Below are 27187 nucleotides of genomic sequence, written 5' to 3'. Positions count from 1 at the left end.
TAAATAGACCTAATTAAAACACAAAAACAAAATCCTTTCAAATATAAAAATCAAACATTCAAAAATAAATTCAATTCAAATTTTTACAAAGATTAAAAAAAATTCGATTTGAATATAACAGAAACAAAATAAATAAACACAATAAATCATGTGTGCAATTCACACGTGGTAGAAGTAAAACGTTAAAAAAATCATTTTTCTTGAAAAAAAAAATCTAAAAAATAAATTGTATACCATATGAAAGGTTATTATTTAAGCTTCAAATATTTTCTTCAGTAATGCCTGTCACTACATCTCCAAAAAGAGCTTGAATTTTTTGAGGCCAATCAATTTTCATAAAAAAAAAACCAGATCAATCAATTAATTTTTACTGTCGCTTTTTCGTTTCATCTTGGCAAATGATTGGCTGCCAATTTTTTTTTCGGTCCCTTTTGACAGATAAAATTGGATGTTTACATGGTTGATAGAAAATTGGCCAATATTGGAAAATCTTGCAATCGTGTATACTTAGCTTTACTCTCTAAACTAAACCACATCAAACACACATCAGAAAAATTTCAGTCGTGTTTTATTGGAAATAACAAACGATTGCTAAGGATAAACTTAAGTACTTTATCCTTAGCAATCGTTTGTTATTTCCAATAAAACACGACTGAAATTTTTCTGAATTGTATTGGTGTTCAAATAATTTATAAACATGAACAATCAAAAGGACACAGTTTTTATAGAACCTTCCATTTTCAAATTTTTTGGTTTTTTTTTTCTACAATAATAATTCTTTTAGTACATTTTAGTTTTCTAGGATGTTTATTAAAAATCCTTTCATCAGGATAAGAGAGGAGGTTAAGCTTTTTCTACCACTTTTCTTTCTCTCTTCCTAAAAGCTTTTTCTTGATTTGGTGAATATAAACTGGTATAAAGGCCGCAATGTCTGCGGAAATTGGCAAGAAATGTATATAATATTAAAATATCCTTTGGAATTTCCTCAGTTTAGATAGAATCAACGAGTCGTGTACATTTTACAACGAAGCAATCCGACAATCGACCGAAATCATTTCATATTTGTGTTGTTTTTTTTTTATTAGTTCATATTTTAATCCTTAATTATTTATATTTCTTAAAATAAGGATTAAAGAAAGGAGTAGTGTGAAATTATTATTCTATTTTGACGAGAACAATAAATATGTATTATTTTTGTGTAAAGAAAATAATCTAATAAAAATGTATGTATTGTTTTTTTCCGGAAAATAAGCAAATATACATTTTTTATTTGTGGTCATATCTAAAGCTGAGCTTACCAAATGCGAAAAAATAACTTACTAATATTTAAATTGAGATGTATGATTTTACTTATTTAATAAAAATACATAAATGTAAGGACGAAAAAATATGAGCAGTCAAATCTCTACAGGTAAGAATTAAATTAACTTTTCTTAATTGCTCTTACCTGGTATTACCTATACAGCGCACCTTAGGCATAAGAAGGTCAAAAATATTAAAGGTAAAAGGTTTTGCATTAGTTTACCGTATATGGATCCTTTTGTTATTTTTTTTTTATATAATGTGGGTTAATGGGTTATCCTTGAAATAATTTCATATTTTTGTATCATGTTGTCCTTAATGCCTAGATGGTCTGGCAAAATTTTTTAACAACTACGCACCCATATTTATTATTCAGCTTTCTACTTCTTTTCTTTTTTTTTAAAGAAGTAATGAGCAAAATATCGATTAGTTTTATTTTATATGAGATAAAATGATGCAACCATAATCTAGGTACCATTTTGCTTGAGTAATACAGAACTCTTCTTGGAATGAAAATATTTTTCCAAAGAAACAAAAAAAAAAGAAAACAAAACCTAGATAAAGTAAAGTAAATAGGTAAATGAAATCCAATTTAATTAAAATGCACAACTACTGATCCCGTACTTATTTGCTCTTTTTTTTTCAAAGATAGGCATAATAGGGTAGGTAACCATTTAGGAATTGAGATTTCGTTTAAATTATTAAATCAGTGATAAATTTTTGTAAATAGATTAGATATTAAAAAAAAAATAATACAAATTATTGAAACTAATTTTTACATCAGTATGAACTCTATTGAAAGACATTATTAATATATTATACTAGCTAACCCCCACCCGCTTCGCTGAGTGCACATTTAAAAAAAATAGAACCTGTTTGAAAATAAATTAAAACCGAAAAAAAACTGGTTTATTGTAATGAACATTAACAAATTTATTGTAATTTAAGCAGTTATTGGACATTGTTAATGGAATAATGGCACTTGATTCTGAAGGCCGAATTACACTTCAAAACAATTTATAAGTGTATTTCCAAGTATTAAAACAAATTACAAAAATCATGCTTGGCTGAGTGAACGTGCAATAATGGCTGGTACAAATAAAAATGTGTCTGAAATCAATGCAATAATTTTAAACGATATAAATGCACAATTTTTTGCCTCCAAATTGGTTGACCCCATCACAAAAATGAATGCAATGTATCAAATTGAATTCATTGGGTATACCAGGACTACCTTAACATCATTTAGCTCGGAAAGTAGCAGCGCCCATTATTATGCTTCGGAACATACAGCCACCTAAACTTTGCAATGTACAAAACTTGTCTTGAAGAAGTTAATGGCAGATCTAATTGAAGCTACCATTTTTTGTGAAAAACTCAAAGGCGAAGATGTGTTGATTCGTCAAGGTATAATGATTCTGTCAGATTACCCATTTGAATTCAAGCGTCTTCAATTTTCTGTAACATTGGCATTTACTATAACCATAAATAATGCACAAGGTCTATCTTTAAAAATATGTGGTATTAATTTAGAGAATCCTGTTTTTTCTCATGGTCAACCTTATGTTGACTATTTGCGGGTAAGAAAACCATCTGCTCTATTTACATATATAAAAGATGGAAAAACAAAAAGTGGTGTGTTATCAAAAAGCCTTGCCATATTTTTATTTTTGGCTTATATTAAAATTATATAAATGCTTTTTTAGAAAAAGTTTCGTCTAAATCAAATAAGTAGTTTCGGAGTAAATTGGATTAAAAAAAAAAGGTTCTATGGCAGGTACCGTTAATAATGATTTTCAAAATAAATTTTTTTTTGAAAAATAGACCTTTTTGTAAAACTTTTATTTGAATTTTTTTGACAAAATCGTTGGAGCCGTTTTCGAGATATTTCAATTTTACTAAAATCGGTATATGACAAGTACCGTTTTTTTGGTTCAAAAAAAATTAATTCCCAAAACCCTCTGGAGAGTCGCCAAATAACGCTACATACCAAGTTTTACATAAATCGGTTCATCCGTTTAGGCTGTAGCTTCGTTTACAGACAGACAGACGGACTTCCGGGACCCACTTCTTTGGCATTCTCTATCATCGTAATGTCAGGGGAAAAAATGTTATCTCAACTTTTTTTGTAGGAATGCAAAACTTGATATATAGTACCTATATCGCAAGTAAAAATAAAATTTTTTGGTGCATGCTGGTGAATTTTTAAAGTTTTTGTCGAAATGTCTTAAATTTTTTTTGTAATATTTACCTGCGCGTGAATTCCATAGGAAACGTCTTTTGGAGCTTTTCCCTTTTTGTACGTTATTTTGTATCAGAAAGTATGAATTCTTTGACTTTTTTAAGACTATAAACAATAATATTTATTATTTTGAAAGCCTGTCTTAATATATTTTTTTTACAAATTAAGCTTAGTTAAACTTTTTTATAAGCTAGAGTGTTTCTTCACTCGTACAAATTGACAGCTATGTGAAGATGGGAGAAAAGGTATTATTTTTTTTTTGATACAAACCATCTACATATTAATACCTTTCAAACAAAACAAAAATTACCAAAATCGGACCAGCCAAACGCGAGTTTATCGGCCACACACACTTAACGAACTCTCTTTTATATATAAGATAAAGTCAAATTTCTTTGTTAAGCACTTCACACGCTACTTAACCTTTTACGCATTATAAATTTTCAATAATAAAAAAACGTACTACATATATTGGCATTTAAAAAAAAAAAAACAAAGAGATTCACAAACAAATAAATTGAGTGCTTTCACGTATAGTTATCTTAAGCTATCCGGATACCTTTGTGTATTTTTAATCCCATGTTAAATTATGGCTGATTCTTTATGAGTTGGAAAATAGCCAGGAATTTACAGACGCGTTGTATTGAACACCAAATTTCGTTAATGATCTCAGATCCTTCATCCTCTCTCAATGTATCAAAGAATCTGGACATGTTTGGTCTATCGATGATATAGAAATTTTTTCACTCTTAACTTCTTGGCAAGTACGAAAACTTAGAAATAAATAGACACAAAACACAAAATATTTTGAATTGGAAAATAGACCTTTGCAACAATTGTCCACTTTTAAAATAATCCTTTTTCTTTCCGTACAATGGGGCGTATGCAATTTAGATAGTATAAACTCCAGTTTTTCCTTAAAAGCTACTTAAACAGTGTCTACGAATTTGCCCCAATATGTTTTTAATGTTCTAATTCTTCTTTGTATTCTTTGCAAAACAAGAATTTAAAAATCTATAATAAGTGCCCTGCAGATGTCTTTAGCAGACAAAACGCATTGATTATGTTCAGCTTATAATATAAAAATATAAATTATCTAATTGCTTTAAAACGCTCAGATGAGCAAAATTTTCATGAGACTAAGGGCGGGTTTGTTCACACTCGATTATCTTTTAATCTAGGATTATTCCATACAAAAATCCTTGATTAAAAGATAATCGAGTGTGAACAAATCGGAGCTAAGTGCCGGTTTGTTCACAGTCGATTATCTTTTAATCAAGGATTATTCCATACAAAAATCCTTGATTATCTTTTAATCAAGGATTATTCCATACAAAAATCCTTGATTAAAAGATAATCGAGTGTCAACAAACCGGCCCTAAAAGTTATACAAATACAATAGGCATGTCACGCTGAAGCTAATTTTTTAAATTATTATTTTGAAATTAAGGCTGTTGAATAAAAATTGAGGGGTGGTTCGATAAGTGGTATTTCTTCATCCAGTAGGAAATCGTTGTTTATTTTGTTACAGCTATTGCTCAGACTCTTAAAGATGTTGATGCTGATGCTCTAAAAAAAAACATAAGTTCAATCATAAATAAATAGACCTTCTCTTCGACGATATAGACAGAATGATAAAGAGATAAAACATGCAGTTTAAGGACTCTATCTTAAAACTTTTGTTTTTCACAGGGATGACAAACTACTCCCTGACTAAACTCACTCTAAGGCTATGGTAAATGGAAAGCTTGCCTATTATATGATATCGGGAGAGGCAGAGATTTTATAAGGAATATCGACAGTTGAAGAGGGAACTGGTAGAAGTCAAGCGACAATTGTTTACATGACTTTTTTCGATAAAAGTGTTCATGCTCCCAATAAAATACATATTAAGAAAATATTTTTTAAAATAAATTTTTTTATTGTATGCTTAAAGTCAGTTTTATTTAATTGTTATATAAGAAAAGTCATCTAATTTTGTATAGAGAATTGTAGATATCATATTTTTGAAATTGTTTTTACCATTTGATTTGAAAAATTTTTACCATGTACAAAATGTTCAATTTTTTTTTTTGAATTTCAATCCAATTGTAATAATCGCAACAAAAAAATTTCAAAACCGGAATCGAAGACCGAGAATCACAAGAAAGATAAAGTAACTTCAATCAAAGACTTTATTCAACAATTTCTTCAACATTTCTTCTTTACTCGTGGGGACTACGAAGAACTTTTAGAGTTAGCATTAGTTTTAAAAAACGAGTACCTACACATCATCGTGCTTGCTGGAATTGGAAAGTTATTTACATGCTTACAGATGTATTTATTTCGAGAGGAATAGCTATACTCGTACTTAAACTTAAAAAAATTGAAAGAACTTTGTATCTTCATAACCATGTATGTATACATCTGCAAATGCAGCCCAGTTTTCAAACCATGACTTAGAACTTATCAAACAGTTACACAATTTTTTTATTTTTTACTTTTTACAAAAAAAAAAAAAAAAAAAATGAACATTTAGGTACATACATAGTGTGAAGCAAAACCGAATTGCACTAATGAAAATATCATATTTGTTAATTTGTATGAATTTTGTACCCCCGTATTTCCTATGGTATATATCCTTAAATATATTATTTGCCATATTTGTGTGAAATTAGGTTTTAGTTCTGTCGTTCTGTGAACAATTTTCCGTAATTCGCTATTCCCTTTGCTTTCAAAATAAAATATGAAATACCAAAAAGACTAAACTAGAAGACCCTCAAAAGCAGTAGCAGTAGTTTATAATTGCTCGAAGAATACGAGTCTTATCGTCCCTTATTTTTCAAAAAAAATTTAAAGAAAAAACTCTTACGGCCAATTTCTTCACAAAAGTCCCAAGTCAGCTTAGTACCCGACCTAGCTAGACCAGGTACTAGTACTAGTACTCGGTCCTAATGAAAAGTTAGGACCCGAGCATTTCTTCACACATATAGGACCCGATCTAAATTCACAAGAGAGTCCTAAGAACTAATACGTATAAAACTGGTCTAACTGTCATTCTGACTATATTTTGATAAATGAAAAATTTTATTTTGATATTTTTGAGGGAATTTACAAAATTAAAAATAGAAAAAAGTATAAAATAATAAAAAAGAAAAAATAATGTGATGAAACTAACAAGAAACCAACAAGAAAAAAAATTCAATGAGTTTTGTCAAGAATACATTCATGAATGCTGAATATCTGGTAAATGTAGACGAGGCTAAGAAACGCGGATCCGTCGATTTTAATGCAGCAGATCCATCTTAAGTTAAAGAGAAATTTTTTATAGACTTTTGCAACATAAATGTATTTTAATAAAAATAAAATAAAAAGACAAGTTTAAAAAACGCAGTCTTGTGATTATGTCTTTTTCTATTATAATGCGACTAGCATTATTTTATCATGGCATGTTGGCGAGCACGAGACAGCCGTAGGTTTTCTGACCACACGTTTCAAGACGTTGGTGTAAATTTAATTGTTAATGGCTTTCCGCAATATCCATAAACAGAATTCTTAAAGCAAGCATATTTTGTGCTGGAAGTTGGATGTCGGGTGTCGAGAAATGTAAATGTAGAATGTCTATGTAAAGAGGGCCTTTCCAGACTTAATTGTCTTTTTTCGAAAGAATGAGAAATGTAGAAATACTTCTTTATTAAGCAGTGTACATTTGTTTGTTCTTCCCGTTCTAGCATAGCATTTGCCATTTTTGTTAAATATTAAAAAAAAATCAAGTCATTAAAATCTCCCAAAATGCTTGTCAAGCGAAACAACACTCAAAAAATTGAAAAAAAAACTGCAATACCTCTTAAAAAATGAAATTCATTGCTTTGATTTCAGTATTACTGCCGCTAGACTACCGATTTTGAGGTCCTAAATATTACCGAGTCCTAACTAATACTCGGTACCAATTTGACAGTCCTATAGCTTAGTACTTGTGTGAAGAAATCACTTGGTACCGATTTGAGTACTAACGATTGGTATAATAACCTAATTTTGAGGAGCTAGCTAGTACCGAGTCCTAACTAGTACTCGGTCCTATATATTGACAGTTCTAGGATTTAGAACCTGAGTGAAGAAATGAGTTGATACCGATTTGAGTACTAGGACCGGTATTAGCGCTAGGACTCTGTGAAGAAATCGGCCGTTATTATAATAAAATAGATTTGATTTTAACAGAGCTTACAAGGGTTGCATTAGTTTTTATTAGAAATACTTCGGTTTGAGAAGTTTTATATTTAACTTTTAAAATATATGTTGTTTATATAATCATTTCAAGTTTTTTTTTATTCTATAACAGGTATTTACACTCGCTAGTTCTGTGGTTGGATGTAAGGACCTAAAATGGAGGACTGGTTATCGTCCCTAAAATCGACTTCAAGTCGAGAATATTTTGACTCTGGCTTTGACCAACATGATATACTTTCGAACCATCATCACTGGTATTCCACATCGCATGCCAGACCAACATACTGCAATGTTTGCCGTGAAGCATTATCAGGAGTAACTTCACATGGCCTCTCCTGTGAAGTTTGTAAATGCAAAGTGCACAAACGATGTGCCGCTAAGGCAATTGCCAACTGCAAATGGACAACATTAGCAACAGTTGGCAAGGATATTATTGAAGAGCCAGATGGAAGTATTGTTATGCCCCATCAATGGATGGAAGGTAATTTACCAGTAGCGTCGACATGTTCAACGTGCAAAAAAACTTGCGGCTCTGTTTTGCGCCTTCAGGACTGGCGTTGCTTATGGTGCCGTTCTACAGTGCATACGGCATGTAGACCACAGATATCAGAACAATGTCCTATTGGGTCAGCTAAAGTATCAGTAGTGCCACCCACAAGTGTACACTCAATTGGTATTGATGAGTCATGGGATGTTGTAAGTCCAAAGGGAAATTTCTCACCTTTGTTGGTTTTTGTTAACTCTAAATCTGGGGATAACCAAGGCATTAAATTTTTGAGAAGGTTCAAGCAATTGTTGAATCCTGCACAAGTTTTTGATCTTATCTCAACTGGACCAAGCTTGGGACTCAGACTTTTTAGACATTTTGACATTTTTCGAATTTTAGTATGTTCAGGAGACGGTTCAGTAGGATGGGTTTTAAGTGAAATTGATCGGTTTAATATGCACGTGAGTTAAAGGTCTTCTATATTTTTGAAGCTGTTATGATTAAATATTTTTTTTTAATACCTAGAAACAATGTCAAGTAGCGGTCCTACCTCTAGGAACTGGAAATGATTTAGCTCGAGTACTTGGCTGGGGTTCATCGTGCGATGATGATGCACATTTGCCTCAGATTTTGGAGCGCTACGAATCAGCCAGCACAAAAATGTTAGACCGTTGGAGTATTATGGTTTTTGAAAAAGCAATTTCTGTCAAGTCACCGAAAATGTCACTTTCCAGTGCACAAGAGGCTCTCTTAACTGGACTCGTAACATCAGCGAACGAAAATTTGCGCTTGATTGTAGAAACAGAAGATCTAAGCGTCTTAGTATCATCTATAAAAACTTTATGCGAAAACATTGACGAGTTATTAAATAAAATTTGCGAAAATCGAAAAGATGACGAGCAATTGATAATGAAATGCGATATACTTCGGCAAAAGTTTAATATGCTTTTAGACGCATTAAAAATTGAAGAGACTGGTGAGCATTCCGGTGATGATTTGTTTGCTACAATCAGGAGTATGGTATCTAAAAGCTACGGTGAATTTATGTGAGTAGATTTGCTTCAATGTAGATAGTGTATCTTATTTTACCTATATAAAATATATTTGATGTTTTATATTGTTTTAGGAATTCTAGCATATCCATGGAAAAGACTGAAAAAGATCACATCAATTTGAAAGAACGTAGAAACTCCAGAGGTCTGCGCTCTACCGAAAAAGAGGCTCTTCAATGCCGTGCAAACAGTGTTAAGCGGGCAATTTATAACGTAGTCGAGCATTCTGAACCGGGAAGACCAAAACGTTATCAAAGAAAACTGTCTATAACTCCCTTCGAAGCAATGAAATTAAGAACTTCTTCAAATGATACCTCTCCTTCTTCATCGCCACTTACAATTCCACCAATTAATATAATTTCACCATCTCTTTCAACAACTCAATTAATATGTTTATCTCCACTGCCAGATAACCGAAGGGATTCAACCGATGATAATTTCTTCAATTCAATAAGCTTACCTGTTCCCAGACAATTTGCAGATAGTCGTCGGAGTTCAGGAGTGCCCGAGAGTATACAAGAAGCTGATGAAAATATAAATAACAGCCACCCGGTGGTAGTAGATGAAGATATCAATTCTAGATCTTATCTTCTTGACTCCAATTCAAAAATTGATGCTCGAAAAACTGATTATTTGAGCGTACCAATTATTTCGGGAGAAGAGCTTATTGATCCACTTTCCGATTATCGCCCAATTGAAGTGTTTGAAAGAAATTTGTATAGAACTCGGGAGCAACAACTCGCGAACCAATTAGCTAACGAGGGACTTGAGGATTTCAATACTGGTGATGATAAATGTGAGATGAATAAAAATGATGAAATTGGTGATCGAAATGATCATGATGCGAATTGCTCTAAGAGTACTCTCCAGATTCCTCAAGTTGTAGCGCCTAGAAAAGATTCCAATGTATACATTGGTGAAAGCATGACAATCATTGATACTGACATCCAAGTATGTTTTTTTTTTTTTGTCTTTTATCTTTTATTATTTGATTATGTACGAACCAAGTTATTTTAAATTTGAACGTCTTCCAATTTAGGAACAATCATCATCGGAAGAACTTCCTGGAGAACCTAGTGATGTTTTATCGGTAATCAGCAATGAAGAATGTAGCGTGGCCTCAGAAATTTTGGACAAAAATTTAGATTCATATCATACATTTCAGCTTGGTGACATAATGCAGGTATACAAAACTGATAGTTGTGTTCTGAAATAGCTTGCAAAATGCATAATAGCCCCGTTCCTTTGGAGGTGGTAGTTTACTCATGACGAGTAGATAATCAAGTACATTTACTACTAGAACTACTCACGCTTTTCTGCCGAGTAGAAGGGAATTGCATTGATTCGTTGAAAGTGTGTTCCATTGAAAATCGCCTGGTTTGCCACCTCCCAAAGGAACAGGGCTAATGTTGCTATATATGCTATAAATTCTAAATTATTTATTTTTTTTTTTTTTTTGAAAAAAAATTCGTAACAAAAAAAATCACGACTGCTCCGACTGTCCGTTTACGATGCCTGGCATACGTGTTGACTTGGTCTGAGATTAAAAAGTCATCATTTGTTGTCCATTTGTTTCTGCGGCAAAGAAAATTTATTTTGCATGTTTTAGTTTTTAAGACTGCATCCACCCTATTTCTTTTCATATAATTTGCTCTTTTTGAGTTATCATTTATCATATTAAATTTTATATTCAGTGGGTACTGCTTTTGCTCCACAACATTTTGTATGGAAAGAAAAAACTACCTTACCTACGGGAAACCGACGAAGTTATGAATACCAGAGTTATGCGCGACAGAGTTATGCGTGTCAAAGTTATGAAAACCTGAAGTTATGGAAAACCAGAGTTATGGACATCAAAGCTATAAAACGTGTGTTTTGGGTTGGCAAAAATCAGGAGGAATGTACAAGTTTGCTGGGTAGTGCTTGACTGCTTATCTGGAGGTGTGGGTTCAACCTCCTAAGGCAGCATTCTTTTATTTATCACTCAGCTTAGACGCCACCCGTGGGATTATATGACATAATAATCGTCTTATTTTCAATTCGCTGAACAAACGAAAACTCTTTCCAAACTTTCTATTCCTTCTAACTTGTGCCGTGCAGTATGCACTTTAAAGACCTCAAGGTCTTACAGGCGTATAGTTAAAATTATTATTATTATCATATATATTATTACGGTTGTCGAACACCCTTTTCCGGGACTTACACCGAACAGATTTTAATAAATTATATCTTAAAAAAAGGCGAATTTCTGCCGCCAGAATCTGGCAAAATATAAATATATAAATGTTTATAATTTTTAAGAAATCTTAATTTGTTTAAAAAATAATATTCCAGCCAAAATGAATTTTAAAATGACTTTTTACCACTTTCCAATGAATCTGGAAATGTTTGACATGGCGTGTTCCTGTTCACATTAGGGGTGTTCGTATATCATTAGTTCATATCATCAGGGGCGTTCATTAGGCGAGTAAATTCTCCGATTTGCTTAAAAATTCTGATGGTTAACATTTTAAGCATTATTATGTACAAACAAATTGCAGATAAGTTTGGACAAAAATATGAAACCTGTCAAATTTTAGAAGTGGGGATGAAATCCTCTCAGAGAAAGAAAAAATTGTGCAAAAGTACGCAAACTCTTTTAGGACAAAATTATCATTTATTAAAAGAAAAAAAGAAGGCACTAGCTTTTGAAAGATTTCAGACTTTTGTCGGAAGAAATTTTTGGGCAGAAATTTGGAAGAAGAGGGCTCTCTTTTTTGTAAAAAAAAACTACACAGTTTCAGTCTAATCAAACAGGAATTGGGTTAAAAAAGTTGAAAAAAGGAGAATTATTTCTGTTTTAGGCAGTACCTAAACAGCCCTGTTACATGTAACATTAGTTATACATTTTTATTTCATTTTTGGCACACAAATTGAAAATGCCAACTTTTGAGGTTCTGGGTAGTCAACCTCCGTAAAAAAAAGATCACTCAAAAGTTTTATTTTGTATTTAAGTGCCTTATATCATGTTTTCACTAAAATCCAAATTAGATATTTTCGTAAACTATTTCATTTTGAATGTCAAATGGTTAATGGTAAATTGCTAATCCTCATCGAGGTAAAATGGATCGAAAGATTAATTTGAAATTAAAGGCCCCAACCCATAGAATCCGTTCCACCCGTTGTGTCAATCAATCCGTTGAAATTGAAGGATGGGACAGAAAGGGGTGACCCAAAGAATACGTTGCATGACGGATTGCTTTTTGACAGCTCACTTTAAATTCCAAGGTGAGTTCGATATTTTCTCGATTAATGTGCACTAAGGAAGTTCTGATGCAAGAAATTGTTAACTATTATCGTTGTTTTTTTTTTTTAATAAAATAAAATACGCTACTAGACTTTATGTATGTACTTGCTCTTCAGTTAAAAACAATTTTTAATAACAGATTATCATTTGTAGATATGACTTTGGCATAGTAAAATTGAACTCTACAACAGAATTTTAGTATTTAATTGATATAATTTATTAGATATCATTAAATGTTACTTTTATTACATTTTCTTCACAAATAAACAACTAAAGTTCACAATTCATAAAATCAGAAAAGAAAAGAACACAGTTCTTAGTTCTGAAATTCCCCGGTGTGCACTCCGAAACAGAAAATCGAACTGATCTATTGTTGACAACCAATGTCAAAAGATACGACAGATGAAAAAGTAGAAAGTTGGGCTATTTCTTCCGTCGAATTCGTCAAATACAAATAATTGATTTATTTTATTCATTTATCACATAATACTATATTTTGATAGGAATAATTATATTCCACATAGTGTAGTTCCGATAACCAATGAAAGATACAAAATATTTTGCCTATTTTTTACTTTGGTGTACTTAGCGTAGTTCCTTCAACATCAAATGCGGTCCTACCTTTATTTTAATTATTCTTTCAGATCATTGAACACTTCTACATAAGATGTTTCCAAAATGATTGGAAAGTGGAAGTGTTCATCGCTTTTGACAGGATCTTTGGCATAAGTTCAGTGGGGAACTTCCAACGATTATCAGTATAAGAAAACAGTCAAAAGAAAAAAGAAAAAAAAGAAAAAAAAATTTACAGCTATAACTGGGATGGTGAAGACATAAACAAACAAAAGGAGGCGCGAATTGTGATAGAGTTTTGTGAATTTAGTTCGTGTTTTCCAAAATAAATATGTAAAATTAATTATTTTTCTTTAATTAATCGGAAATAAAAACTTTAAATTTGAAAACAATCGCGAAATATAAAAGTTTTTGTGGTTAAATGATTTCGAACACACAGTGTTTGTTGTAAGTGTGTGTGACAATATGTTTTTTGTTTACATTTTCCCTGCCGAGATATGTCAAATTAGAAAAGGAAAAGACAAAGATAGTTTTTGGAATTTCCCTTTATGAAAAAAAAACACCGCCAGAAACAAAACAATAACAAACGTTTAATGGCGTTTTTAATTGGCAATCCGGAATTGTTCTTCGATTCAGATTTCAGAATCCCAAATGAACAGTTTTTTTTTATTCCGAAGAATCTGAAGTTTAACATGTGCCACATATATGTGTAATCGCGCCAAACTTCATTTGTTTTTGTGCTGCAAACATTTTGTACTGCAATTTAAATCTATGAATGTGTGAGTGATTATGCTTCTGGTTCTGTTTTTAAAACCAGAAGAGAAATTCTGTTTTTTTTTTCAGAATCAGAACTGTCAGTTTTGATTTTTGGTTTTTTGTGAAATTTTTTGAATCCAAAATGGATGCCATGCTATGGTTTTTGTTTTTTTTTTTTTTGTGCAAAAAATTTGTTCGCATCCATCATGGATGTAATGGCCTTCCACTGCGGAGTTAATATTAAAAAAACAAAAGTGACTTTTCTGACAGACAGCTGCCAAAGTTTATGTACAGTGGAGCAAATATTTGCATGGATTTCAAAAATCAATATAGATAAACAAAAAAACACACCTATGGTTTTTTTTTCAAGATTTTTTGTAAGTACATATATGTATGAACATATTCCGTAGGAACATTTCATCTTCCATTTGCCAGGAAAAGTCTGGGAAGTGTACCTATGTATGTACATATATAGTATATACATAATGTACATAAGAAAAAGGCCGGAATATTTGAAGGCTCCAGGGGAAAAACAGCACAAGTCCATTCCAACTCATTTCGAGAAAAATGCATTTTTAAATTTTGTTCTCCATACAACTTAGTACTTAAAGCAAGGCTTAAATTTGTTTTATAAAAGTAAAGATGCCATCAGATAGTGGTCAGTAAATACTACAAGTCCTCATCATTCGTTTATTTTTGACAAAAAGTGGACATGTGCCGTTTTTTCCCTGGACCCTTCATTTGCTCTTTGCGTGCTATAGGGGCGTAAGTGTTGCACCCCTATTACGATTGCAACTATCAATTCTTTGCCCCTGGGTAAAAAGGACTTACATAAATGATAGTTTACCAGAAAATCCGATTGAAGTTGAAAATCGATGAATTTTTGAGTATTGATCCTCTTATTTTTATAAGAAAGAGTTACTCTAAATTTATGTTTTTGATACCAAATAAAAGAGCTTATTCTCTTTTCATCAAAACCCGAAAGTGCAATTTTGTGACTTAACCTCTTTGTAGCCGGAAGCAAAGAATTTATAGTTGTTAAAAAAAAAATTCGATCTCTTATTTGCTTTGAAAAAAATTTGAAAACGAAGAATGATGCTAACCGTGAAATGTAACTGAAAAGATCCATTAAAAAAATGACCAGTTTTCCCCCATTTCGATTTTAAAACATAAAATTTCAGTATTTATCAACTATCAATTGATAGTTGACAATCGTAATAGGGGTGTTAGGTCCGTTTAGGTACTTCCTAAGCTTCCACTTTTGAATAGCGATATAAAATTTAATGGAGTGTGAATTAAATGAGTCTAAGATAATTTTTGGAAAAGCCCAATACAACAGCAAAGAAAAATCGTCAAAGGAAAAATTGTCGGATGTAAGAATCAGACAGAAACCTTACGTTTAACAATTTTTTTATTGACATAGGTTCAAGTTCTTCAAATTGACCAAGTTTGAGATATTAGTTGCGGCAACCTGTTTGAAATAGAGTTAATTATAAAATGTATGTACAACTTAGGGAACCTAGAGGTGCTAAATTTAATGTGCCATATTCATAGCTGTTTAACTTAAATTGGGGCTAATCCAATGTATTTTAAATGGGATAAACAGGAGTTTTTTAGTAATTCTCGACTTTTTAAAAAACACACTCTGCATTTACATTTGTACCTACCTACCTATACTTTCTTTTTATTTAAGCATGCGAGAAGTCTCGCACGGGTAAGCTAGTTAATTTATTAATTTTGTAATGGTGGGTGAAATAAGTTCAATAATAATTAGTTCAAATACATAAGTTCAAATGTATCCCGTTATGACCTCTTAAATTATAATTCAGTTTAAACAATGAAGAATATTTTTTTCATTACTTTATAGTTAGCTTAAAACTGGGGTTGAATCACGGCATACGTTCGTTAACTTATGGTCGCTATGTGTCCCTATCTTTTTCTACTGATTTATTAGAGATAGCAATAGTCAACACGTTAACGTATGCTCGTAATCGCGTGCGGTGATTCGACCCCTGTTCAACATAAAAGTACAGTTATAAAATTTTCCAGACTGTGCTGTGGTTTCAATAATCACAGGAATAACGGAATAAAAGATAAAGAAAGTTCATTTCAATATTAAGCTTTTACTAGTACATATATTATGATACAAATATAGGTTTACTTTCTAGATAAATTAAATAACCTCTTTTCTTTAAGAACTTGGAACTGGAAACTCTTACACATATCGATTCACCCGAAACAAGTGATGAAACCGAAGGAATGCCCGGTGAAAGTATTATGGATGATATAAGTTCCGTTTTAGGAAACGATATAATGGCAGCTCTTCAGGATAACACAATAACCGAAGACACATTATGCACAGATGTAGGACCTCAACAGAATCGAAAAAAATTGTCAACTCGTAGGTCCTCGTCACCTTGTAGAATCGCTTCTGCTGACAGTTTTGAAGAAAACTCACAACAGTTTGGGTTCGAAAATATAGTTTTTGAAATAGACAATCGCTGTGATGACCAAAAGATACGAGAACCACCAATCAGATATTGCAGTCTGGCGCAATTTGTAGAAGGAAATGATATTGAACGCAAAAGCTTCAAGGTTTGAGCTTAATTTTAATCTTTAAAACAAAAAAAACACATTTTTAACATCAAATTAATTTTCAGCGTCGTAAATCACAACCAATTGATAAGAAGCCTTCACCATCAATCCTTACTGGACAAAAGGACGACCAAATCTCGCCGTGTTCGATCAAAATTGACGTTCGAGGATCACATTCCGATCTATCGGACACGGGAACAATAAAACAAACAACTTCACCCAAGAAACAATTACAAGTACCTCCTTGCACCAATCAAGATGTAAAACGAATAACATTTGATGAGTCGTGTAAAAAAGAATCCTTTGATGATGATATTCCCAAATATCCACAGATAAGTGTGGTAGTTCGACCACCAACACCTTTGCGAGGAGACAGTGTTAAGCTATCACCAAATGTAGCTTTTGATTTACGAAGACACTCAAGCCATTCCCCTAGCTTAACTGTTCGAGAATTTGAAAAAGAAAAAGATAGACGCCACTCTGGCTTCAATCCAAATTATCTAAGCTTGGATCCGGAACACATGAAGTTTTTGAATAGTTCACCAGCAGCAACTAGACGTATCAGTTGTGGAAGTTTGTTTAAGGTTTGTATTTGGTTATCTGAAATTTTCCAATATTCTTGATTACATACATTTAAAAATCGACTCCAGCTGAACCGAAATTTAAAAGTTACCTGTTATTTACATTTTCTTTTATGATAATATTCCCCTTTCTGTCTTGTGGTATGAAGTTTTTTTGCTAATCGCTTTCGCATCTACGCCTAAAATAACTCATGCAATATCATACAAACGCCGGGTTTGACACCGGATTTTTATTAAACACTCTCTATATCCTCGAACGCATAGGATATTTGGAGCCTTTTATTTAGATATCAGATGCTACAGAAAATAGTACGACACATTTGAATTGTCTCAGCCTTTTTCTAAACTTTTTCATTGCTTTGTAAAAAAAAACTGTCAAGAAGTTAACACGATTGGAACTAGTCCTCGTTTTTATGTCCCTTGGCGGTCGTTGCAAATTCAAAATTTTTATACAAAAAAAAAGCAAAATATGGTCTAAAAAAGAGACAGTCAAAACCAACTCAGGCAGGAACAGTCAAAACCCCGATTGAAGGAACTAATAGAAACATAACGAACGAAAACAGAATTGATCAATATCCAGAAAGCGAAACGCCTCACATTTGTGAGAACTTTGTAAAAGAACAATCCTCCGAGTTCAAACCATCCAGGTAGAGGTCAATTGAGTCATCGCTCTTTGGTTCTATCATAGATATCACCCTGTAATCTTAAGCTTTGGAGGCAATAAGAGCTGTGATGGTCATCGTCATGGTTTCGAGTATGCATCAAACTGCGAGTAAGAACTAAGAAACCTGATATAATAATGTACTACAACCAAAAAAAATAGGAGTTGATCTACTTGATCATCGTTCAAGGGGGTTGGGGTCAAAATTCTGTCGGGGTCAAAATTCTTTTGTCAAAATTCTGCTTTCAAAATTCTGCTTTACAAAATTCTGCTTTCAAAATTCTGCTTTTCAAAATTCTGTTTTTCAAAATTCTGTTTTTCAAAATTCTGTTTTTCAAAATTCTGCTTTTTCAAATTCTGTTTTTCAAAATTCTGCAAAAAATTAAAAAAGGGTTTGAAAATGTTAAAAAGCGCGCGCTTTTTTTTAATTTTTTGCAAAATTCTTTAAAATCATCTTTCTGAAAAATTATCTGCTTATTTGATTACTTACTTTGAATAATTTTTCATTCTTTGAATGTATATTATTTTTTGTTTCATAAATGAATAAATTTGAAAATATTAAGAAAAGGGTTTTAATACTAAACATTTCCGAAAATAATTTTAAAATAATTTAAATTTTGACCCGATCCCGTTAAAGGAGGTGGCCTTCGACCATATTTTATGTCGAATTCCTTTCAATTTTTAGAATCGCCTCAACAAAATCGAATTTTTGAATTCTTTTTGCGATTGTGTGTGTGTCATTTGACAACAATTTTTACACGAACTTCAAGCTGAAATCAAAACAATTTCTGTAAAATAAAACCAAAGATTCCTTTGATCAATAATTTTGTTTATTTGCTTCGGTAATATAAATTTAATTTAATCCAAATCAACAGGAAATTGCAGATACTATCAAGATCTGACATCTGAGTGAAGATGAAGTAAAAGGTTAATTATTTGGCCGTATTCTGTGGTTTTACAGAGAAAAAAATTTCCTGAAGACAATCACGAGAAGAAAAGTCACAGTAATTTGACTTTTTCACAAGAACTACGCCAAGAAAAATTATATTTTGATCACATATTGTTTTTTTTATTTATTTCATATTTTTCCGGAATAAAACACGATATTCCATTATATTTGAAGTTGGTATTCTCAAAAAACACGAAGGAATCTTTCAGCTTGACGTTTGAGAAATGTCAAATGTTCCAAGTGTGTGTGCAAATCCGTGTAAATCTCTCAAAAAAGAAGGATTAAAAAAAATTCGAATTCTGCTTCGTTTGAGGCGAATTTTTTTTCTATGGAACATGATTTTCAGAAAAAATTCGCTTCGAGATCGCCGAAAATTCGATTTTTGGATTGAAAGGAATTCGACATTACAGATTGCTAAAATTATTCAGTTATGAGCTTGAGAAGTCAAACTCAAAAGACTGAAAGCCGACTCAATTCATGAAAAAAATTACAGAAAAGCTTACAAAGAACGTTGTGTACAAAATGATCACCTTCAGAGGATTATCAAAAACTCTATTCGTCGAGCTCTAAAAAAGTGAATATTTATAAAGCTTAACAAGTGGTTAAAAGCTTTAAATACGATAAACAATACAGTTTGCTTTGTGTAAAAAACAAATTTGCTCAGAGTGCCCGAGCAAAATTTACAGTAGCTGTGCGCGAAAGTTGTGAATGTTGATGCCTTTTAATTTTGTTTTGTTGGTTAATGGAATTGACGAAGAATTCGAAATTTTGAGCTCCTTCTATAAAAAATCTCATCTCTTCATCTTATTCTCTTTCCGAATATGTTCCTCTTCTTTTTTATTTTTGCAATAGGCTTTTGTTTGAGGCAGAATTAAGGTTTGTAGTTTCAGCCTCGAGTTGAGCCTTGTATTGCGGTGATTTGGTTATAACAGCTGTTTTTTATTTGCATTTAGAAACTCTTTTTCCTGGTGTTTTTGGAATGGGGACAATTTTAGATGGAGAATAATTTTTAAATGAAGATGTTTAACAAGCTATCTTCGCTCTGCTGCCATCCGACTTGTTTCCGTCCTTTTTTTGCCAAAACTTTTCCCAAACTCTTTGCAGCCGTTGTGGTCACTGCTTGAAAAGTTCGTAAAAGAAACACAGTTGAAACCCATCTATTGACCTGCAGACTTTGCTTCCGGCTATTCTCAATGCAATATGTGTGTTTCGTTTAAAGAAATTAGCCGTCCAATCTTTTTCAATTCAAATCAATGTCTCAATGTTGAAGTTTTTTTCCTATTTTATTTTTGTCTGCCAGTTCAAATGCTAGTTATCGAAACTCTTTCATAGAGAACCCAAACAAACGACCTTGCATATCCTTGAGATAATTGCTCAAACCAAGGTTGGTTGTAATAAGCACTATACTACTCCATAAACTTAAATTAATTTCGGAAAATTTATTTCTTACAATCTTAAAGTTGAAAACATTTACTTTGCAGCCAAATGAAGGTCTCAATATGCCGACACTTAAAGGCTCAAAATCAAACATATTTATGGGATCATCTTTGTTTGGATACGATCATGGTGATGGAAAAGACAAAGACGATCGAAGTGGGAAGGAAAAAGAAACAATAGATGATGCACAAAAAAAGCTTCCCATTATCAATCCTCTAGTTCGTCTTCCTTCATGGCCAAGTAATTAATTATGAAATCCATATTTCTTTCTATTTTCTATTTTTTTTTTTTTTTTTCAAATTAACATTACACAATTTAAGACATCACAAATGGTACCGGCTTCATTTCAAAGTGTCTTCTTGCGAATGCGGATACTTTGTGTGCGGCTGTTAGTCCTCTAATGGATCCAGATGAAACACTCCTTGAAGGTTATCATGAAAAATGCGTAATGAACAATTACTTTGGCATTGGAATTGATGCCAAGATTTCACTTGATTTTCATAATAAAAGAGAAGAGCACCCGGAGAAGTGCCGTTCAAGGGCAAGAAATTACATGTGGTATGGTGTCTTGGGATCAAAGCAACTTTTACAAAAAACTTATAAGAATCTTGAAAAACGCGTACAATTGGAATGCGATGGACAGCGAATTCCATTGCCATCATTGCAAGGAATTGTTATTCTCAATATTCCCAGGTTATAAACATATATTTAAATTAATTAATTACAAAAATTGAAAGTTATATTATTTATATTTTAGTTTTATGGGTGGAACAAACTTTTGGGGAGGTACAAAGAAAGATGACATATTCCTCGCTCCTAGCTTCGATGATCGCATCCTTGAGGTTGTTGCTGTTTTTGGATCTGTTCAAATGGCAGCGTCAAGACTCATTAATTTGCAACATCATCGAATAGCTCAATGTCAGAGTGTACAAATCAATATTCTTGGAGACGAAGAAGTTCCAATACAAGTTGATGGAGAAGCATGGCTTCAGCCGCCTGGAATGATCCGTATTCTTCATAAAAACAGAGTACAAATGCTAGGTAGAAATCGCAACCTAGAAGTTTCATTAAAGCAATGGCAAGAAAAACAACGTCAGCACAGTATTTCAATACAAAGGGATCAATCATCGATAACTTCGGAACAAGCCTCTCCCGTTTCAGAAGAAATTCTTTCCGAACGAGAGTGTTACGTATTGTTGAACTTTATTGAAGTTATCAGCTCACTTGTGAAATGGGTGAAGTTTCTTATAATTTCACATCCATCCCTTCAACGTGATCTGTATGGTGTTGCGTGTAGAACTGCGGATGCTTTGGAATCAATTCATCCAAATGGAAAATTGCTAGAAGGGCCAACTCTTCGAACAAAATTAGTAGAAGTAATTGATTCTTCGCGACAGTTATATGATGACGCATGTAGTCTACTCCGAGATCGGGGTCATAGTTTAATATTGAGAGAAGATTTAGAGTCTAAGCTTAGCGCAGCTTTAGCTAACATGGAAATGGAATTAAAGAAATGTTCTGTTCTTAAATGCATCGATGGCAAAATTCGTGCCTATTTTAATGCTGCAGCTCCACATGAAGATGTAAGAATTATTCATTAACTAAGTTACAAAATTCATTTAATGATATTTGTTTTTATTTGTTTAAGCTTGATGCACGTAAGAAATCAAAACCATTTTGGGTTCGACTTCGTAGTGGATCAACAGTTAGCACCCAACAATTCAAACCAACTGCTAACACGAGAGATGCAGTTTCCAATTGGAGTGTAAATGAAGTTGTGACATGGCTTGAAGCAATGCAAATGTCAGAGTATGTAGATTCTTTTGTGAGGAATGACATTCGAGGCAAAGAACTTTTAAGTTTAGGGCGTCGAGATCTTAAAGATTTGGGTGTTGTCAAAGTGGGTCACGTGAAGCGAATTTTACAAGCTATAAAAGATCTTTGTGAAAATTAGCAAAGTGTAGCTTAATATATATATTTTTTTTAATATTTCTTATAGTTTTATGTATGTTTGAACAAAAAAAAAAATTTATTAAAGACTGTTTCGACTAGATGCCAAATGAGAAAATCCCGCAAGTCACGAATTTCTGTTCCTATCTTTCCTATAAAGTATTTTGTTTAATCACCTGGAACCATCCGAAATCTTTCCGAATTCTTATGGAATAGTTCATTGGCTACTTAATGAAAGAAGGTCCTTACTTGCTACTTATATATCCTCTAAAATAAAAAACTCGATTTGAGGCAGATAAATACTTCAAAGTTAGTTAGGTATTCTCGGAAGAAAATACTTAATACGCTTTAGTAGTGGGAAACCGGTTCTCTGTTTTTGTTTTTTAGACTTTTTTACTGGTGTTCCTCAAGGGTCGATTCTTGGGCCATTGTTATTTTCAATGGGTATAATGACCTCCCTATACACGTTCAGAAGTCATCAATAATTGATTAATATGCAGATAATGCAGTAAATTGGGTATGATTGATAATAATGTTTATTTGGAATAAAGGGTATCTCATTCAGAGCTACCAAATGGGATTTGGCATATTTTAAAGAAATTTTCTCATTTGTCCTATTCGAAACAAAATTATTATGTTATGTTCCCATATCACGAAATTGCTCAGTTTATACAATTTATGTATACTATTAAATTTAATTCATTAAATGGACAACATTTATAGAGACAACCCAACTGGGGCTAAAAATGCATACATAAATTCGATATAGTACGCATAGCGACGAGTTTAGGTACTATTTCGTAAGCATGGGATGTGTACTTTTTTGAGCTAGTTTAAATTACAATTTTAATTGTTGACTGGTCCTCCTTAATCTTCCAATTTCACTGAGTCGAGTTGAACTTTGATTTTTTTTTTTTGAAAAATTCGATTTTTCTTTTCAATATTTGCTTTATCAAAAAATATTCCTGTAGCTAAATTTTAAGTAACAATCAAAGTACACCTTTAATTTCTTTCCTAGATCTCGATAGTGAATTGTGCCCTTTATTATGAAAGCGACTACCTAGTCATTATGTTTTTATTTTTGTGATATTTAAAATATATACGAATATTTAAGTTCCAAGGGACGAAATATTTTAGTGAATATTGTAAAAATGTAAAACTATTTTACTACAACAACGAAAAATAGTCAACAAGTAGGTTGCTCGCTCGTAACAATGAAAAATAATGAACTTTAATCGTAAAAATAATACTGTAACAAAAAATTTTATAAATATTCAAAAATTAGGATCCGGAACTTTCAATAAGGATCTCGTTGAAATAATCTTGATAAAAATATTATGTTTATGGTAGTAGTCGGTAGCCTGTTTAATAGTGGAATATACTTGAGTTTAGAGAATATTTTGAAATAATTCAGGCCTCCTCCTCTTGGTTAAAGCTTAAAGGTCCAAAACATGGAGTTCGGAATCATCATCTTAAGAAGTTTTATTAAAAATTTCTTTGGTTCGCTTTTAAAGAACTTTACCTATTTTCCATTGGATTTGCAACCAACTTTCGCATTTTCCTTCTGTATTTTTCACTCTTCCTGTCGTTAAGTCTTTATTGAAAAAAATCTTTTTGGGCCATACTTTGCACTAAAAATGCATTTCGCGACACAGTTCCATGAAATTTTAATAGTGTTAGCCTTTTGCTGGGTTATGCAATGGGATTTTTAACTTGACTACTCGTAAGTCCACTTTCATAATCAATGGCACAATATAATTATTGTCACACGAAAAATTAGCAACGAGTTTTCTAATAGGAAATATCTTCAAATGTTTCATACATAACTTAGTATCGAGTAAGTTTATAAATCAATTAATTATGATGGCGGTTATATTGCAATAAGTTTTAAATAATTTAAAAGTCAAAAGAAACTGAGCAATTCTGAAATGGGATATACATTTTGTATATTAAAATACAATACAAAGAAGTAGGAACCAATTTTATTGGTCAAATCGAGAAATAAAACAATCATAAAATAAGAATGAATTAATTTTTCTAGAATCTTTACACCCAAAAAAAACTTTTTAAAACTATTAGTTTTGCTAACAAAGCAATTAAAAAAATATAAATTCCAAAAGTCAACTTTTGGAAATTAATTTGCATTTGAAAGATCACATAGTAAAAAAAAAAGCAATTTTATTAAAATCAAAACATAGTTTCATAGTTAGATTTATAAAACCCCAATGTTATTTGAAAGCAATTTTTCTAAATGTATTTTGAATATCAATAATAAAATTAAAGAAATAAAATGTTTAGCTAGGTACCTTTTCTAAGAACTTCGAATATAACCTTCAAAATTACAAGAATTCAAAAACAAAAAAAAAACAAAAAAAAAAACAAAAAATCCAAGTAAATTGTTCATGTTAATTGTTGTGATATTTTTCTGATATTAATTTGTATTCCTTTTATGGACACATTATTTATAATATAAAGTTACTTAATTAAATGGAATCCCATATTTCATTCATTTAAAATAATAAATAAATTAAATCCTTTTGTATTGTTAAGTATTGTAGGAAATTGTAACTATTTTTTTTGTTTGTTGTTTTCCTCTATAGTTAATGTATTTTTCAAATCTTTTCTTGGCTTGTATTTTAAAAATTTTACCTATTAAAATAATACCTTCTATCATTTTCCAATAAAAAATACATTTGTTTTTTGTTTTACCTACAATAGGTACATACCTACTTCTATTAAAAATAATCTATACCTAGTTTTGAACTTTAACAAATCTCGCTTTTCCGTTTGTACCCATTTGTACTTGTAGGTAGATGCATACAAACATTTCCCAAACGATATATTTTTACAAACAAACACTTTTATCACCTTTAACAGCACCCTAATACATCACACCGTGCGGTTAAATCTAGTAGTTTTAATTTTGCAGAGTTGTTAATGAGAATGGCCCAATTAACATCCTTAGTTTTCGGAAAAAAGTATCGAACATATTGTCAAAATACCCGGACTTTTCAGTCTTTGATGATTTTTGCCCTTAAGGATTACATGTTGACAAAAAGTTTGCGGAATGTTAGGGAGGGGGGATGAAATTAAGTATGTTTTTAATTTTATTTTATTCTCCCTTTAGCCTAATGCACTTTGTTCGAGAAGTTTATTAATACAAGTATTCGAAGGTCTTCGAAAAACAAAAATGATTTCAGAATAGGCAGAAATTGCCGTATTTCTATCTTCAGATTTGAAAATAAAAATTAATAAATAGGGGGCAAATCAGAGCTTTTATTTCTGAAAGGCAGTCGTCGCAACGTGGCTCTTGTCGACTTGAGCTTAAGGCTTAAGCAGACAACCTTTTTTTGCATTTCCCATTCCGTTTTTCTCTGATAACTACTTTAAATTATGCACTAAGTACATATGTGTAGTATCCGCCGGTAATATTGACACTCTTTTATCTGTAATCGATAAGCAAAATCCCCTCTGAATTCCAAAAGACTATTTGCCACGAGAACTTCTGAACAGCTATTTAAGCAAGTTGTTTCTTTCTTAGTCGAGAATCTTCCATAACAAGTTTCTCGACATTTCTCACGTTGCCCGCCATGTTAAAAAAAATAAATTGCACGACTGGGGTCGCACGTACTTGCTCTTAGAGTTAAAGTTGCTTAAACTTTTAAGACTTTTTATATTAAATTTGGAAAAAAAAAATAAAATTCGTTTAAAAAAAAAAAATAAAATAAAATCTGAAATTGAATTGCCCTCCAAAACAAGTATGCAGTTTTTTGATTGATACATTAACATGCATTTTTAGAAAAAAAATTTTCAAAATCGTTAGAGCCGTTTTTTAAAAAACAAATTTTTTATAAATGATTTTTTGGATAAAAAGTTTAAAAATAAAATTGGTATGCCATTTTGTAGAAATCACTAATCAACATCTAAAAACAAAATTTCAAAAAAATTCAATGTCCCGTTTTCGAAAATTTGATTTTTCAAAAAAAAATTTTCAAATTTTTTTTTAAAATCCAAAAATTATTTTTTTCAAAATTTTATTTTTGGCTTATATTTAAATTATATAAGTGCTTCTTCACAAAAAGTTTCGTTGAAATCGAATAAGCGGTTTCAGAGATAAACGGATTTGAAAAAAAACGGTTCTATGGCAGGTACCGTTAATAATGATTTTCAAAAATTTTTTTTTCATTGGAAGATAGACCTTAGCTTAAAACTAACATTTGAATTTTTTAAACAAAATCGTTGGAGCCGTTTTTGAGATATTTCAATTTTACTAAAATCGGTATATGACAAGTACCGTTATTTTTTGTCCAAAAAAATTAATTCCAAAAACCCCTCTGGAGAGTCGCCAAATAACGCTACATACCAAGTTTGACATTAATCGGTCCATCCGTTTAGGCTGTAGCTCCTTATACAGACAGACAGACAGACTGACAGACAGACAGACGGACTTCCGGGACCCACTTTTTTGGCATTGTCTACCATCGTAATGTCATGGAAAAATGTTATCTCAACTTTTTTTTTTTGTACGAATGCATAACTTGATATACAGGGTGTCCCAAAAGTAATGGATCAAACGAAATATGCTGATAGGCCTATTTAAGGGCTCTCAGAATTTGGTAACTTGTTCATCCCAAATCCTTACGGTTTTCGATTTAATGCAATTCTTGTGAAATTTTGAAAAATCCCTACTTTGCAACAGTATTTTGCTTCTTGCGCCCACTATTGATTTTTGTTTTTTTAAATTCTTTTACAAAAACATTGCCAAATAATTAGGAACATTTTTATTAATCACAATATTTTTTATTCCATACGCCATTTCGGTGCAATTAAACTAACAGTTTCAAGTTTTATAAAAAATAAATTTCTAACTTTTATTTGAGAGCAACACCGCAAAAAAAATGTGTACGGTGTGTGGATGGTTTATTATTTTAATAATTTGCCCTGTTATTGTCGTTTTCAAAAAAGTATAAAAGTTTCCGAAGTTGCAGTTAGATCGCAAAATATTACAATTTGAATTCAACAAAACAGAGTTTTTCAGAACAAAAAACAACCAAAAATAAACACATGTTCTCGAACTGTTATTTGTTTATTTTTCTATGAACAAAAGCCT

The 27187-nt window shown here is 31.7% G+C and overlaps 1 protein-coding gene across 3 annotated transcripts; it reads left to right on the top strand.

Moving 5' to 3' along the window:
- Positions 1-976: 976 nt before the first annotated feature.
- LOC129916264 (diacylglycerol kinase eta) lies at positions 977-24336 on the top strand. Of its 3 annotated transcripts, XM_055996115.1 has the most exons (12): positions 977-1411; positions 7863-8698; positions 8763-9283; positions 9364-10240; positions 10329-10472; positions 16101-16499; positions 16565-16759; positions 16832-17083; positions 20172-20367; positions 20448-20820; positions 20885-21710; positions 21776-24336. In XM_055996115.1, exons 2-12 carry the CDS (start codon positions 7907-7909, stop codon positions 22079-22081), a joined length of 4881 nt encoding a protein of 1626 aa, XP_055852090.1. In that variant the 5' UTR covers positions 977-1411; positions 7863-7906; the 3' UTR covers positions 22082-24336. The 3 variants fall into 3 exon arrangements, with proteins under 3 accessions (XP_055852090.1, XP_055852091.1, XP_055852089.1); XM_055996116.1 differs by having other exon boundaries at positions 10329-10379; positions 16565-17083; XM_055996114.1 differs by having other exon boundaries at positions 16565-17083; positions 21776-24335.
- Positions 24337-27187: the final 2851 nt, after the last annotated feature.

Source organism: Episyrphus balteatus, chromosome 3, assembly GCF_945859705.1.
Source record: "Episyrphus balteatus chromosome 3, idEpiBalt1.1, whole genome shotgun sequence".
Lineage (NCBI taxonomy): Eukaryota > Metazoa > Arthropoda > Insecta > Diptera > Syrphidae > Episyrphus > Episyrphus balteatus.
Note: the sequence above shows the minus strand (reverse complement) of the source record. Positions and strands in the feature narration are given on the sequence as shown.